Raw genomic sequence first — 12,490 nt, 5'->3', positions numbered from 1 at the left:
CTCAATGTCTAGCATCACACGCCAGTGTTTAAAACCTGTTTATATATTCTGAATGCACAAATTATTTTTTAACTGCTAAGAGAAACATTTCTAATCCCTTTAAAAGTAGTTAGTTCTCAAACAAACAAACCAAAATCCAGATATAAACAACTAGGAAGTTATAGCTTCTTGCAGTGTCAACTATTGGTAAATACCAATCAAGTACTGGTAAAATTTGATTGTTTGGTATTGCTACTAATAGTGAGAAAAAAGGGACTGAGGTCTTGGTTGCAAAGACAACCCAGGAAAATTTAGATGATCACGGGGGCAAATATCACATGATCACTGGAATAACTTTTGCTTATCTTAGTTTTTAGTGTGCTTCTCATAAGAAAGCAGATGAAGGGACTTGGTCTATGGTGACCACACATGGAGAGCCTTAATCACTTCCTTAGAGAACAAAAAGGGGGAGGGGGCAGTCTCTAGACTGAGAATTTAGACAGCTAGGTAAGTGATTAATCGAGCACCTAATCATGGGTTTAATTCATCTTCTAGGAATTGTAACATTGCTGCTTGTAAGATCAAAAGCATGGAGATCCCAGTGATAGTAAGAAAAGTTTCCAAAGAAATTAAATTCTCAACTCTGGGAGAGCACCAAAGGGTTAAGTTAAATAGCAACTGATAATTGAGTATAGAAAAATACCTTTTTTTTTTTAGAAAAATACCTTTATATAGTGTATTCCTTCAGATGTATCTTCTAATATTTTCATGTTGCCATCGCTCACAGAACTAATTCATGATATTTTAGTAATCACATATATACATATATATTTTTAAAGTATTATATCTACATATGTTGTATCTGTTCTTCTCCAGTAAAGCCTAGGTTCCAAGGATCAATAATCCTTAGTCTCCAAGACTAAAAGGCTGCCAGTGAAGACTAGAATTGCAAGTTAAGACTATCAGGGAAACAGTATTTGGTGAAGGGGCTTAGTACATCCAGTCTATTTCAAAGAGGGTGAACACCACAAAGACCTAAAACTTTAAATATAAACATGGAATTCCAGATCAACTATAGGAACACCTATTTTTTTCATCATATAGGTAGAGGAAATGTGTGATATAAGAAATAGATTTTGGTCTTCATCCATGGTTCCTGGCACACAGCTCCTAAAACCCTTGGAATGTCCTAAGAGCGATAAAAGTGTCTTTTGTTTTCATAACAAGCCCTTTTAAACACATCTGAGTATGTATTAAGGAGGTGATTTCTGGAAAGCCCCTAGATGGCCTCAGGATGGGGCCTGGTTGCCAGGGGAACCAATCAAATCATTAGAGGGTTGGAAATTTCAGCCTCACCCTCCACCCCCTACCTCTGACTTCAGGTGAGGAAGAAAGGGGCTGGAGGTTGAATTAATCACCAATGGCCAATTATTTCATCAATCATGCATGCCTACATAGTGAAACCTCCATAAAAACTCAAAAGGATGGGGTTCAGGATGCTCCAAGTTGGTGAACATGTGGAGGTGCTGGGAAGGTGGTATACTTAGTGAGAGCCTGGAAGCTCTGTGCCCCTTCTCCTGTATCTTGCCCCATGCATCTCTTCCATCTGGCTGTTCCTGAGTTACATCCTTTGTAATAAACCAGTAATCTAGGAAGTGAACTGTCTGACTGAATTTTGTGAGCCTCTCTAGCAAATTATTGAACCCAAGGAAGGGATCTTGGGAACCCTGGATTTACAGTCTGTTGGACAGAAGCAGGGATGCCACCCTGTACTTGTGACTCTGTGCGAAGTGTGTGTTTGTGTGTGTGTTCAGTGCCTGCTCGGAGGTGCAGGTGGGTAGTTTTGTGGGGGTGAGGGATCTGGTGCTATCCAAGTAGATAAGTCAGAATTGAGTTAAATTTATAGGACATCCAGTCAGTGTCTGTTGAGAATTGGAGAATTGCTTGGTGTGGGAAAAACTTCCACACATCTCATGTCAGAAATATTCAGAGAGCGAAAACAGGAGTTTTTTCCCTTTACAAAATGACAGCAATAGGTAGTAACACGCAGTAGACAAAGTGCTTTCACATGTCCTATAATCAACAACCCCCCATGAAACCAGTAAGACACTATTACAGTCACCATTTTACTGATGTAAAAAAAAAAAACTGGAGATATATACACAGCTATTAAATTGTAGGGCATTAAAGTTGACTTCAAAGTCTGGGTTCTTTCTACCATGCCAGTATTTTTCCAATGCATTCTACGAAACTCCAAGGCTTTATGAAAATGTTGCAGAGGATGCATGAAATGAAAGAAGAGTCATGGGTGAGACCAAGTCTGCAGAACTCTGGACCCATCACCCAGTACAGGTTTTTTACCTATTTTATCTCTTGAGATTCTATAGGAAAAAAAACTGTTAAAAAAGGGTTCTGCTGCTAAATAAAAGTTTAAAAAGCACTATACTAGGCCATGGGTCTAATAAGCATAGGCTATCCATACACCCTGCTGACTTACCTCCTCTTCAGCTCAATGTGCACTTGAGTGGCTATCATACGAATAGCATATTAAGTGAATCTCTATCATTAACTCTACCACCCATCCTTTGGTTTTAAAGTTAAAAAGAAAGGAAATAGCCCTAAGCATTAGAAAATGCAAAGAGTTTATTCGCATTATAAAATTCTGCTCCAAATATTCAGGTTGTAAGAATTTCAATCACCATTGAGCACAATGCTACAAAATGAAAATAGAAAATAACAAGACTGATTTTTTTTAAAGTAAACATACCTGAAATTAAACGTTCAAATTACCCCCTTTGGGTTATTCACTACTGTCTAGCTGTGCTAATATGGACATGTGACTATTTAAATTTAAATGAATTCAAATTAGATAAAATGTAAAATTCAGTTCCTTAGTTGTGCAAGTCATATTTCAAGCGCTCAATAATAAAATTCTAGCAAATAAATCCAACTAGGCTATCTTAGTCAAAGAGCACATACCTTGTAATTTTGACTGTATTGTTCTTATCTCTTCGGTTTGGTTTTGGTTGATCAAACGAAGATTCTGATTCTCCAATTCCAGCTAAAAGAACATAATGGTTTTCTTTTATACAGGGATAACATTTCTAAAATGTACTAGTAAATTATAACATTTAGAAAATGTTAATATCTAATTTAAAACAAGCAAAATACAAAAGAAATAAGTAAATATCAGATGAATTTATCATCACAGATTGTCAGCCTAGATAATTATGGCTTTAATATTTGTTTCCAGAGCTAAAAGTTTTAAATGTTTTTCACCCCTATGCCTTTTCCACTGTAAAGTTATTTTAAACCAAATTATTTTGGCATTTAATCTGCCATATAAACTAAATAATGTGTACTTCTCAGATACTGAATATATTAATTTTATGAGATATGCACATATATTCTCTAATTATTTAAAGTTAACTAATTAGAACTAGTCAACTAATTAGAATGAGGCTACTTAACACTGATTACCATGGGTCTATCAATATTTTTAATTTTAAAATTACATTAGTCATTAAAGTGAAAGCTACCTATCTCACGTTTGCCAAAAGCCAGCAGCACCACCAACTGATCAGAATTTTGTTTCATTCAGATATTCTGATGACTTATCTATTCAAAAGAAGTAAAAGGTAAAGAAAAGATAAATATGGCAATAAATACCTCATTCAACTTAACTGTTACCCATTCTTTGATCTTAGCTGCTTTCTCTTCTATTATTTTAGCTTCTTGAATCCTTATTTGTTTCTGAAATAACATTAGCAGTTTGTTTAATTCAAACAGAAGCTTACTGGTCTGGAAATGTTACAGTCATAGATATAAAAGGCAAGTCCACTTAAACCTATTTCCAAGTTAAGACGTCTGCCTTTAAATTACCAAACATAGGAAAAAACAAGAATGGCTGTCCAGCAGAACAATAATAAAAGCGTACATAAATATTCCTAACTTTAACATCTGCTATTCCCTTTCTCTGAAAGATCATATACCAAAATCAATCCACTGAATTTATCAACAAAATAAACCATTTCTGGAAATAGTCTAGGTTTAGAACAGTGGAATAGAGTTCAACCAGGTTGGGGAGAGGAGAATCAGAATCTCCTCTGGAGAATGGCTTATTTTCCCCTCAAGTGCTAGTTTTAGCCCCTCAAGTGCTAGTTTTAGAATGTCCAGAAAAAATAGAGATTGAGAAACTCTAGCTCACATCCACCAACCTTTAAATCTGGTTATGGTCACAAAACTACTGAGAGTGTGACTATCATATAAATCCTAGTGGGTGGAGGCTGAAAGCCACTGACCTAAAGGAACACTGATGCCAGAGAAATGAAAAAAATGATTAAACATTTAACAGTTCTATAGTGGTCATATTTAAATGACACTAAATGACCTTTTAAGTAAATAATCCTAGTGCAATTTTTTTCCTAAAAATTAAAAAAAAATAAATTAAATACTATACTTATTCTCAATGAAGTGGTTTAAAAACAGTATACACATTTCTAAGCAGAAGGATTAGAGTCAAATCAAACACATGTTTAAAATTTAACCTTCCATAAACATTTCCAACACCCTAACAATCTAAAGCAAAAATTTATTGGAAACATTTTACAGACATAAATACCTGCTGATAACCAAGTGTTTCCAACTTAAGGAGTATTGTCACATCCAAAAAGTGGTAGATACTGCCTTGGAATCACCCCGGATTTAAAGTGAATGTATTTAACTTGCACCTTTCACCAGTAATGTGATGTAATCCTAGGGGGTCACCAAGTAAGATTTCTGATCAAAATTTAGAAATTTTGACTCTCTTTTTAATCTTTGCGATTATGCATAAATGAATGCACATATTTAGGACTCTTTGATGATCAAATCCTTCCTAACCTGCTCCTCAAGTTGCAGTTCCAAGTTTTGAATGATGTCATCTTTTTCCTGTATTAGGGTTTCCAGATCTTGACACTTTTTATACAACCTCGTCTCTGATTCACTGGTTTGAATATTAGCTGCTTTTAATTTTTCTTCCATAACTTGTACCTAAATTCAGAGGATAAAATATTAAAACTATGCATGTACTTAATTTATCATAGTATTAAATTCAGAATTTTACTTAAACATTAAATTCCTAAAAGGTTTCATCATAAAAGGAAAACACTGAACAGCAAGTTTTAATGTATGTAACAATTATAAAGTCTGAAGACTACTTTGCTAAGCGATGTTACCCCTGAGGTGCATGAGGGTACATGAAAGATTCTCAGAATATTGCTATCATGTAAAGAAATGTACATGTTAACTAGATCAATGATAATATGCAAAGTATTTCATGTGAGCATAGAATTATAAAGCTTCCAGCTCTCATTTTTTCATATTTAAAAAAAAAGAATATCGGGTTTCCCTGGTGGCACAGTGGTTGAGAGTCTGCCTGCAGATGCAGGGGACATGAGTTCGTGCCCCGGTCCGGGAAGATCCCACATGCCGCGGAGTGGCTGGGCCCGTGAGCCATGGCCACTGAGCCTGCGCGTCCGGAGCCTGTGCTCTACAACGGGGGAGGCCACAACAGTGAGAGGCCCGCATAATGCGGAAAAAAAAAAAAAAAAAGACTATCAAGTAAAGATGTTGAGTGGTAAGATAAGACTCAGACTGGATGATCAAGTATAATAACATATCTTGGAAAAAAACTGAACTTAGCTGAAAAAGGTACACATTATACAACAGAAGGCAAAAGTAAAACAAAAGAACCTTAAAGGGACTTCCCTGGTGGTGCAGTGGTTAAGAATCTGCCTTCCAATGCAGGGGATGCTGGTTTAATCCCTGGTCGGGGAACTAAGATTCCACATGCCGTGGGGCAACGGAGCCTGGGCACTGCAACTACTGAGCCCGCAGGCTCTGGAGCCCATGTGCCACAAATAGAGAGGCCATGCACTGCAACTACTGAGCCCACGTGCTCTGGAGCCCGCACGCCAAAACTAGAGAGAAGCCCGCGCTCCACAATGAAGAACCCACGCGCCACAGGGAAGATCCTGTGTGCCACAACTAAGACCCACAGTTAAATAAATAAATAAATATTAAAAACAAACCAAAAAAGAACCTTAAAATCCCAATGATGAAATCATAGAGAGTAAAAAAGTATGACAGTCAAGATATAGGTAGGAGAGTACATTCCGTGAGGGTTTATTGATTCAATACTTTAACAAATATTCAATGAACACCTGCCAAGTGCCAGGTCTATACCAGGTCCTGGGAAGACATCAGTGAATAAAGCAGATCCCCAAATCTCTACCTGCATAGAAATTACATTCTAGTGGGTAAGAGAGATCACAAATATAATAATGACTAAAAATCACACAGTTTGTTACAATGGCAATAAGGGTAACGGGAAAAATAAAGCAAGATAAAACAGATCGCTGTACGGCCAGGGGTTGTGGTGCCTCAGTGTTAATATCTAAGATATACTGGCTCTGCTTGGATCTTCTGCAAAACACATTTGGGCATATGAAATCCTTGAAGAGATATGTGTGATGTTAATGTTAGTAAGAAAGAAAATAAAGTACTGGGCACTGTATACAATATTAAAACTTTTATTCTATATACTCCAAATAGGTAAGAATGTAATCTTAGTAATGTTTTAGATTATAGGGGGGCAAAGAAGAAAAATATGTAAAGGCATTTGAGAAATTAAAGATGACAGGTAAGATGAAAAATCTTATAAAACATCTCTGAAAAATCAAAATGAACTTACTTAAAGCTCAAAAATACTTGATTAATGAGGGTTCCTAGAAGGAGGGTGGTAAGGTTAGTTTGGTTTTTTTTTTTTTTTTTTTTTTTTTTCTTTTTTTTTGCGGTATGTGGGCCTCTCACTGTTGTGGCCTCTCCCGTTGCGGAGCACAAGCTCCAGATGCGCAGGCCCAGCGGCCATGGCTCACAGGCCCAGCCGCTCCGCGGCATATGGGATCCTCCCAGACCGGGGCACGAACCCGCATCCCCTGCATCGGCAGGCGGACTCCCAACCACTTGCGCCACCAGGGAGGCCCTGGTTTTGTTTTTTTAACCATGAATACAAAGTTTCATCTGTGGGTTCACTGTATAAATGTAAATTCAACTCAAATGCTAAAACTGTCCTATTTAAATACCACCCACATGGCTGGAAGCTATGAAAATAAAAGAAGATCAAAAAATAGGAGAAAAAATATACTCTACTATCCAAATGATAATTTTAAGTTATTTTAAGATTTAGATTTTTTAACATAATATAGCAGGCTTTCTGCAGGAACTTCAGACCAAGAGGTCAAGGACAAAGGCCTATATCAGAGATGCTGTCATGAAAAAAGCCAGGGCAGGACAGAGAGCTGGACAGTAAATAACAAAGGTCAGTCTTAAAATGGTACAGCCAGTTCCATGCAGGGTATTCTGTAGCTGTGGAAGCAGGGAAAGAAGAGCAGAGACCAAGTGCAAAATGGTAGTCCTCCACCAAGGAGGGAGTAATAGATCATAACACTCCAGAAAGACAAAATTAATAAAAATAAATATTACCGGACCTACATCTATAGTCTCCTTTTATTAAATTGGAGCAAGCCACCCTATGGACATTGGACTACCACATAAACTTGTCCTATTATTGCTTAGAAAAGGCCTATGGTCCTGGAAAACTATTTTTCCAGGACCTTCTTCTTCCCTGAAAAATATATTCAACTTGAAAGGTGTTCTCATTTTACGAATGAATGCTAGAGTCAGAGCTCCTTGGCTGCACCTTTGCCTGGTGCAACTGCTTCATTTGACTATTACTTTTAGATAAACAACTTTCCTGGGCAAGAAAAACATTGACAAAAGTAGCAACATCTCTGCGGGAGAGAGATCACAAAGCAGTTACAGGCAACCTTCTTCCAGCTGGCCCTGTTAGGACCAAGTTCTACAGGATTCACCAGCCTTCCTTGGCAATTAGTATGAATAAGAAATCTGCAGAAAAGTTAAGAGGCCTACAGAAAAACTAAGCAGCCTTTAAAAATATCTTACCACAAGTACACAGAAAATAGGTCAGATCTTTTACCATTTATTTAATTTGAATTATACAATTTTAACTACTCGGAGACTGGCCGGTAACACACACCTATGAATTCAAATTAGTTGTTGAATAAACTCTTACAATTACCAATATGTGGATATCCTCTAGTGAGGAGTGTTTTGTACTTTCAGGCTACCTTTCTCCTTTACTTCCAGGAGAGCCTCTGGTTGCATCTACCTACCCCCTCAGCACACTCCTCAGATATTTCCTGAAAGTCTTGTTGATTCTGAGCTTTTGTGCAGTGAAGGGTTAATTCAGCAGGCTTGGGGTGCTCAAACCCTGTACGTTCCAAAGAAAGAACTAGCCTTTGAATGTCTCCTGGGAAATAACCTCTGAGCCCCTGGAATATTCTGCCTGATAAGACTGTCTTTATATAGTTGATATACTGGGCCACACCAGACAGTTTATGCTAACAGTGTGACTTATACTGAATACCTTTTTTGTTTACTTACCTGGGTCATGGGCCACACTGTATCAAGTTTGACCTCTGGAGAGGTTGGAAGTTGAGTAGATAAGGTGGGTTATGCATGCATTTCGTGCTTACAAGACTGACCCCTCCCCAACCCCCACCGCCCACCAATAAAAATCCTGGACACCTAGGCTCGGATGAACAACCCTGGTTGGCAATACTTCATATGTGTTGTCCCACATCACTGATGGGAGAATCAAGTGCATTCCTATGCAATTCCACTGTGAGAGGACAACTGGAAGCTTGTACCTGGTGTCTCCTGGACTCTGCCCTATGTGCATTTTTCCTTTGCTGATGTTAATCTGTATGCTTTCACTGTAATAAACCATAACCATGAGTATAACAGCTTTTCATGATTTCATGAGTCTTTCTGGTGAATCATCAAACCTGAGGGTAGTCTTGGGTACCCTGACACAACTTCTAATGCTATTTTCCATTTTCTTGTCTATCCTGGAGAAAGCAGAAACTGCAAATATTTTCCGTATTGTAACTATCCATATCAATATTTCCTTCTTCCCATTTCTAACTTCATCCCTCCCTCCCCCACTACAGGTAATCAAGATGTGATTATATTTTTGAGTGGGGGGTGTAAGTTTCTATTCCTGTATAAGTATTGCAATGACATGACAAAGATGCTTAACCATTCCAAAATACAATGATGAAATTGTTAAGAGTATTTTGAACCCCAAACCATTTTCCAGTTAATTAAAATTTATTGCAAATTAATTAATCAGTCTAATCATATTTTAAACATAGTTATTTCAGCATAGTGCTCCAAAATTTATTCAGTAAGGCCAGGCCCATTCTCACTGAAGGTGAAAGGGAACATCACTGGATAAAGTAGGTTTCCATGTAATGAAGCAAATCATTACATGGTCTTGGATGTTAGGATGACTGAGTAGTTATCATTTACTAAGAACCAAAAATAACTTGGATACTAAGAACCAACTTTATAAAAGGCAGATGAGTCCACATATTAGAATGGTCAGAAGGAAATTTAAATCCAACTCCTACCAAGCCTAAATCAAATACACGCAAGTGACTGAGTCCAGAAGGACAGAATTGAAAAGACAAACTTCTACAGGGGAAATTATCTACCCCTCTTTGGTTAGCATAAATTAGTGTATTAGATTGTATTATATACCTAACTAATCAGATACTTGAGAAGGAATCCTGTTTATCAGTGTCTCCCACATGTGCTATTTGCTGCTTTTCTGCCTCACAAGAGTTCTCATAAGTAGTACTGGGTTGATCTGCACATACTGCTTTCAAAATTTGTGAACAATAACAATAAAGATGTACTACAGCATCAAGTAAAAAGACTGCCAAGATTTCTCTGGAAGAATGTTTAATTCTTTTTTCTATCAGCAACTTATTTAGTGATTATGCAAGTGATGCCCACACATTAATGAACAAGGAGAAAAATGTACAAAGCTAAAGTGTAGAGTTGAGCTGTTTCAGCTGACTATTACTTTTAGTGGTGAAACATTCTTTCTAGGTTAGTATAAATACAGTTTAAGTCTTAGGATATGGCTCAATGACAAAGGATAAATTATGAATTTAAGCAACATGAACAGCAGATAGGCCATAGTACCATGAAAACTGTTAAAGACAGTGAAGGATTCAGTTACTCTAAGTTAATAATATTTACTTAGTCTTGCAAAGGCAAAAAAAAAAAAAAGTAATATAGTCAGTGCATTAGAATTCATCTGCTCTCTGTTTATATTTCCTGTTAACTTTTAGATTCATTATGAAATATTTAAGAAAAAATTCTTCTGAAGCATAACAAAAATAGGTACTGTATAAATTTAAAGTGTTATGACAAAAAGAAATATCTACAGATTATAAAGAAACTCTGGGAGATCTTCAATTCTCACTCTTTTGGGGGGGTGTTGATTTAAGGCAGTATATCTAAAATAACCAATCATTGTATAATTTTGCTTAAAAATGTGGCACATAGAATTAAATAACTTTACATTTGATATCCTCAAAGGACAACTTCAAATAAGATATTCTTCCTGTTAACTTATTGAGATCAGTGGTTGGGCCCTGATGGCTACAAACTGCCATGATTTGCTTCCCTTGAATTGAGAATGGGGATTCCTTTTTTCTTTCAAGATCCAGTCAACCAAAGGGGTAAAAAAAAATGAAAATCAAAAATTAAAAAATTCTTCATTCAGTTTAATTTTCAGAGCTAAATAAATTTGCTGCATATATGAATTTAGACTTTTAACTTAAGGCAAAATGAAACCATCTTCAATTTCCTTCTTTTTTTTTCCCTATAATATGAGCAGTTAAAGGAGAAAAAGGGAAGGGAAGGGAAGGGAAAAGAAAGCTAGGAAAGAATAGACAGAGAAATGTATGGAGACAGCCACGGGTACAGAGATAAAGAGAGATGTCACCAGGAAAGGCCAAAGTCAGAAAGGGAAAGAAAGGGAAGGAGACATGAAAGTCAGAGAGGTCGACAAAATGACAAACGTATGCTGCAAAAGGCTGAAGGCCGAACAGGGACACACATATACGGCCCACCACAGAAAAAGACATTTGGTATAGAGTGAAAGAGAGTGATATAAACGTAAGAGTCTTTCTTTTAGAATGTAAGTGACCTTTAATGACTTTACTGTTAATTATTGGCTTTTTATAGATATATGTAGAGTAATTACTATTTGGTCCCATCAACTAAAGAATATAAAATACAAAAAAACAAGCAAATCATACATCCTTACCATTACTACTAGTACTTGTATCGAAATCTACATTTGAGGTTTTAAAAAATTATTGGTAATTTTTCGGTGGGGTGATGGTACTGTAGCTATGATTTTTAAGTCTTTATTTTTAGATGAGTTGCTGAAATACTCTTGGGTGGAATGATATAATACCTGGGACTTGTTTCAAAATAACCTAGTGTGGGGGTAGGGAAGAAGTGGGTGGAGGTATATACTAGCTGTGCATCAACTAACTGCTGAAGGTGATGACAGGGCTTCATCATACTATGTTCTCTACTCCTGTAGTGGTTGAAATTTTGCATAATAAAGTTTTAAGATTTTATCTTCAAGTATAATTAATTTTAAAAAATTAAGGATTAGGTTAAATTGGGTTAACTTAGTCAAGCCACTAAAACAATCTACTGAGTAAAATTAAATCTTTTAGGTGAAAACAAGATTTGGTAATACTCAAACTGAAGGAAGAAACATGACAAACTTAGAGCAAGTATAAGAAATTGAATATACACTCCTTGAAAGAAATAATTTTGTATTTAAGACTTCTGAAATTCTTGACTTGACTGAATCTGACAGAGATCTTTTCATAAAATGTGAAATTATCAATTTAGGCTCCTTAGACAAACTTTAAGGCTGGTGGGCTCATCCAAACCACTCATTTTACTGTTGGCAAGGCCCAGAAAGGGTTAAGTGATTTATCAAAAGATTATTTTTTTAAAGTAAAAGTAGTACCAAAATCAAAAACTAGAAAGTATGAATACACAGAAGAAAAAAACCAATCATCCATAATTCCACAAACACAAATTTCAGGATGTTTCCTAACAGCTTTTTTTTTAAACTCTTAGGTTTGACTTTTTCCCCCCATATCTATTAACATGTTAAATATAAAAATCTATATATATTTTTCCTAATATAACTAAGCATTTTTCCATATTTGTATATATTCTTTGTAATAGTTATTTTTAATGGTTGTTTAATATTTCATGGAATACATACAGTTCTCTAATTCATTCTCCTATAAAATGGCATTCATATTATTTCCAACTCTTTATTACTATAAATAAAGCTGCCATGAACATATTTATACATAAAATGTCATTATGGTTAGGCATAACCATAAAAGTCATATTTGATTTTTTTCATAAGTAAGATAAAACTTCTGAATAGAAGCATTTTTGTCCTTTTGAAAATTTATTAAGGGACAAAACAAAGTTAGATTCTCCATTTTCTCTATGGAACCAGCTCATGAACAGTAAAAATGATACAATG

General features: G+C 36.1%; 1 protein-coding gene across 1 annotated transcript in view; it reads right to left on the bottom strand.

Moving 5' to 3' along the window:
• The window catches only part of PLEKHH2 (pleckstrin homology, MyTH4 and FERM domain containing H2), a 111,451-nt gene that overhangs the window by 63,498 nt on the left and 35,463 nt on the right, over window positions 1-12,490 (bottom strand). The window contains exons 4-6 of the mRNA XM_060117638.1: window positions 4,861-5,010; window positions 3,649-3,732; window positions 2,959-3,040 (exon numbers count right to left, since the gene is read on the bottom strand). Coding sequence (XP_059973621.1) covers window positions 2,959-3,040; window positions 3,649-3,732; window positions 4,861-5,010 — 316 coding nt within the window. The remainder of the gene's footprint in view (window positions 1-2,958; window positions 3,041-3,648; window positions 3,733-4,860; window positions 5,011-12,490) is intronic.

The sequence above is a fragment of the Mesoplodon densirostris genome, chromosome 14 (genome assembly GCF_025265405.1).
Source record: "Mesoplodon densirostris isolate mMesDen1 chromosome 14, mMesDen1 primary haplotype, whole genome shotgun sequence".
Classification (NCBI taxonomy): Eukaryota; Metazoa; Chordata; class Mammalia; order Artiodactyla; family Ziphiidae; genus Mesoplodon; species Mesoplodon densirostris.
This window is presented reverse-complemented; position numbering and strand designations above follow the sequence as displayed.